Source organism: Spinacia oleracea, chromosome 1 (assembly GCF_020520425.1).
Source record: "Spinacia oleracea cultivar Varoflay chromosome 1, BTI_SOV_V1, whole genome shotgun sequence".
NCBI classification, from domain to species: domain Eukaryota; kingdom Viridiplantae; phylum Streptophyta; class Magnoliopsida; order Caryophyllales; family Amaranthaceae; genus Spinacia; species Spinacia oleracea.
Genome location: NC_079487.1, coordinates 68,345,887 through 68,350,896, shown reverse-complemented (window position 1 = coordinate 68,350,896; position 5,010 = coordinate 68,345,887). Strand labels below are relative to the sequence as shown.

The following is a 5,010-nucleotide window of genomic DNA, read 5'->3' as shown; positions in this document are numbered from 1 at the left end:
GAGAGTATTGAGGCCGTGGATTCTTAGCAAGGGATGACAATTACATATGGGTGCTCATTGATTTCAATGTTAGGAAGGGAGACTCAATATGGTTTAACCTTTTAACTTGCAGAACGTCACCAAGCATTAGGACCGATTCTATGGATGAGACAACTAAGACTTAGGATTTGGATTGTATTTTGGCATAGCCTAGTCTAGACTCGGATTTATTTGAACATTTTTTTTTTCTTGAAGACTTTATTCGAACATTATTTTTTGAATATTTTTCCCATGTGACATTCAAGGTCGTTTAATTAGCGTGCTCGGTTTTGGTGCCGAGCATTGTCGTCGTAGGAGGCCTAACAACGACACAAAGAGTTATTTTTTTTTTTAGTCTCTTTTAGAGTCGAGTGCCTTTTCATACGCCCCTGCAGCAATTTTTACGAAAAGTTTTTTTTTGCTACGTATATTTTTTCATGCGCGGGCACCGAGGCTGTTGTGCCTGACCAAAAGGCCAGGCAGCAACTTCAGCGCCCAGCTAGGGGCGTGAGAAATTCTGGCGCCCAGCCAGGGGCGTTGAAAATGCGTCCCTGGCTGGTTCTCGTTTTCTGTCTTCTGTTTATGCGACTTCGACTTGCGTGCTTGCCTATTAACGCCCTTTACGCGTAACAGCGTTTGTGGGATTCGTTACAGGCCATCCCGAGCGTCGCTTATTTTGTGGCGATCATTCGGGTTTGCGGAACACGTGTTTTGGTATAACTCTTTGGCAAATTAGTCTATGAATGTTTGGGCAATTTTTAAGGTCGTTGGTTTTCTAGGATAGTTTGTCACACACAATCACATATTTCGCTACACATAACTACATTACAAATATGGATTTGAAAATTAAATATGCCACGTAGTTTATGATAGGCTTCTATGGGTAGTTTATTTGCGCCTGGCTTGGTACCGCTTCTATCGTAGATCCAACACATGCCACGGTCGAGGTAGTGTCTTCAACAGACGAATTTCGCTCAAGAGGCCAACCCGCAAGTGCAAGCCAAGGGGGCATGCAGGCGAGAGGGACCTAATGGGCGAGCGATTGGGTTCGGGATAGGTGTACTACCTGCACAAGTACCGAGTGGGAAACATGCGCGGCGTATGCACCCCCCTATTGGCGAAAAAAGGTATCCTTAGTCCCAACTCCCGAGGGAGCCGAGATTCGTTATGATGTTCTGCCCGTTCACATTAATATGCTGATTTTCAGGTCGTCCCAACTTGATGGGGAAATAAAAGCGGGGTAGGATCGTTTCACCCTTCGGCTATTTTGATTATCTACAAGCACGAGTATTTCCTTCACTATCCCCAGTGGAGTCGCCACTGTGAGGGGGTCGAAAAAGCGCGAGGCTAATGCGTGACCTTGTCCCTCGTGGGTGTGACGAATCTTTTTATTCAATAAAGTGTAATTGGATTTCCTGTGAGTATACACCCAATTGACTAGTAATATAGGAGTCGCCATTCAGTTTTTAACGACAATGAGAAAAACTGACAAAACCCGGTTATCGTGACATAAAGGGAGTGCAATTATGTTTGACCACGACGGCCGTAGGTTCCCTTGTGATCCCTGGTGTGGGGATCTCTCAATATACACCCGCAAGGTAGAGATTGAGAGTTCGGGGGACTGTAACTACCGAGAGGAGTACTTCGCTCGTCGATAACTCCAGAGGCAGGATATCCTTACTAGCTCAGCATAAATAATTGAAGGGACATGCGTTAACTATTAAACTAATCTGAGTTGATTTTAGCAATATGCAACGTATAACACTAATTCGATCGTGATTATCTGATTTAAGTAGCATTAAAGGACCTAGCATGATAATCCGATTTCCCAAAAATATTATATTTGTTAGGCGTGATAGAACAATCAGATTAGGTTAGTTTAACAGTTCATAAAAAGGGCGAGGAAAGCAGTTAAATCATCGAAAAGGGACACATTACGACGCACCCTTGAGAGGTGCGTCACGGTTCTCAGAAAACTAACCACTTTGACTTTGCTATTTCTCCTTTTTATTTAAGAATCTCAATTATGGGACAGGATACGTTCTGTTCGATTTATGGATCGATTGCGACAGAACGCGTGAACAGTTTCGCAGCGAGAGGCTTAGGCTAAAGGGTTGGAGTCAATACTCAGAATATAATTGTGTGTTGTTGTGTGTTCTTTCACGTCGAATTTAGGGGTCTATTTATATGAAAAAGTGGCGTAAAAAGATAGTTTTTCAGGAATTTGAATACGAAACGGATTAGGAAAAGAATCCGTCCCAGGTACTTTCGGCGCCCAACTCTGGGCGCTGGAATTTTCGGCGCCCAGGGCTGGGCGTTGAAAATAGGGTATGGCAGAATTCTTTGGTCAGATTCAGATTCCTGAAATCCGTAGAGTTTGAGACTTAATCGAGTCTTTTAGCGCGTATCAATTTTATGACGGAATGCGTCTGGGCCCGTTACGAACTCTAGGCTCGTTAGGATTTTAATTAATACGTAACTCTTATTTCCGAATCATATTAGGAATAGGATTCTCGCAGTTTTCTATCTCATTTAGGATTTATGTTGGAATGCAACACCTAATTCTGACAGGTTTCTATCTTTTATGTTTTGCCACTTTTAGAAGCTACCTTTTACGACAATTACTATTTTTAGCAGGTTTCCATAAATAGCAGGTTTCGGGTGAAATGAAATGGGGAATCGAGATTCGTTTATTTTATAGGAGATGCGTTGTCAAGTGGAGTTTTTATGCTTTCATCATCGAACCTTTCCCTTGCGGGAATGGGGACAAAAGTAGGTGTCTACACACGCATGACTACAAAGCCAAACAAAACATATCAGTAAGACTTAAGGTGGTTACTCGACGATGAAAAGGTAGCATAAACAGTACTTGTCGTTGTAGTCAGGGAAGCTAATGGAGTCCAAGGGCCAAGTATGCATTTGCTTCAACTTCCAAACAAGAGCTGCATTATACTGCGTGTCCCTCCAATGTAGAACGTACTCCACAGCTGCTATCTGGAATGAGGAGACCGTATTATGTTAGTACAATAAAATGAGTGAACTCGATGTTCTTAAACTCCCACCAAACCAGGTTAAGTAAAAACTAAGTAAAAACTACATATCACATGATTAGATACCAATTTTTTAACATCCCCAGAATGCTCGGAAGAAGGATTAGTATACATGCTGTCAATGAACCATATCTTCTGGTCTTTCAGTGCAAAAGCAACACACCACCAATGTCCGTTGTCCACAACTGGAACATAGACCTGGACATGATAATTACAAATTCTTACAAATCGCATACCTGTGTGTCGCGGACAATTAATACACCAAAAACTAAAATAACAAATTGTACTAGGACGTTCCTCAAAAAGAAGACAGATCCCGAACTGACCAAATAGAGAGCAATCATTCAACGTAAAAGGCATGTAGTTATTAGTCCGAAAATAGTCAGACACATGTTGTTGGCATATATTACCAACCAGAGTAATCAGACATCTAAACATGGAGTAAAAAGACTAATTAGACTTACCACAGATATATCAGCTGACACAATCTTCTGGAGAGGGGTGGACCACTTCTTCAGTAGACCAGCATATGTTTCCCTCGTCTTTAATTTCTGATACTGTAAAGCACAACAACCAATAACTAAGCAACCTCGTACGCTTACTTTATTGATTTCATTAATGGTGAATATTAGGAAAACATACCGCAAATGAGGAGTCCAGCATGATTCTGCGAGAATTCGTTGGGTATTCCAGAGCCCATTCCCTGTTGTATATGTTTGCAACGGCCCGAACGTACTGGGAATGCACGTACTCCCTAGTACGCACAACCGAGTAGCACATCATCCGATTTTCATCATTACCATCACACTCGATAAGCATGGCCCCCCTGCAAACATAAAATACAGATACAAGTGATTATCATTACATAAATATACAACGTACATTAGTGTATACAACGTACTTAAGTGTTACATGAGTAAAAGTTGTAGAACGTACTTCTCTCAAGTTTTGTCATTCGTACTCGCGTCTGCCGATTGCGTGTTTTCGGATTTGTTCTCGGAATCCTTAGGATCAATTTCTCCCGTGGTCGTTCTTGGTCATCAGGTTGGAGATTCTCATCAGTGGTCTTCCCTTCAGTGGGGTTATCTTGACTGGTGTTCTCTTCACTGTTCTTATCTTCAGAGGGGTTCTCTTGAGCGATGTTCTCCAAGGGCGATGATGCAACCGTTCCTTGCACAGGACCATTAGCCGGTCCCTCATCATCGTCATCATCCCTGTTATTCGGCCCCCCATCCTTGACGCCACCATCCTCCTCTTCCGGCTCCTCAACATTCTCCTCACCATTGTCTTCAACATTCTCTTTGTCTTCACCTACACCCAGCTGTCCCACCTTCTCCGATGACATTCCATCTGAAGGTGGCCCGTCACCAGCTTGAACCTGTCCGTGCTGATGTAGCTGGTCGACCGGGTGCTTGCTTGTTTCTGGCTCAGTTGCTACTACACCAACATCATCAGCAGTGTGGACCAAAGGTACATCACCGTGGCTGACCGGGTCTAGGGGATTCATAACTGGCACACTCCCATGAGGGCCCACAAATACACGTCCCCCATCAGACGGTTGCAACTCCACATCGGAATCGTCATCGGCATCCAACTCTGTAAGCACCTTATTGACAGACTTATCCACCGGCATAGCCACACCATCAACATCTATCGTCAAATGATCGGTAGCATGATATGACCTCATTCCTCTTTCAATGACCCCCCCACGGGATACGCCCCGACGATCTTGCAATAATGGAGCAAGCTGCCCCATAACCTAAACTGAAAAAAAAGTAAAGTAATTCATAAACACAGACATGACTCCTCCAGACCTTGGTGAGTACTTTTTTTTACTAGTTAAACATGTATGCCTATTTATCACTAACACCAAGATTATCTAGTGGAGACGATACCAAACAATCAATATTTGATAATTATCCCACTACAGAGAGTACCAAAC

General features: G+C 43.0%; 1 protein-coding gene across 1 annotated transcript; it reads right to left on the bottom strand.

The window, feature by feature from the left end:
• Positions 1-2,847: 2,847 nt before the first annotated feature.
• On the bottom strand, positions 2,848-3,820 carry LOC110789791 (uncharacterized). Its single transcript, XM_021994492.2, has 4 exons — positions 3,711-3,820; positions 3,533-3,625; positions 3,135-3,266; positions 2,848-3,012 (listed from the first exon to the last, which is right to left on the bottom strand). The coding sequence occupies exons 1-4, from the start codon at positions 3,729-3,731 to the stop codon at positions 2,854-2,856; spliced, it is 405 nt and encodes a 134-aa protein (XP_021850184.2). The 5' UTR covers positions 3,732-3,820; the 3' UTR covers positions 2,848-2,853.
• Positions 3,821-5,010: the final 1,190 nt, after the last annotated feature.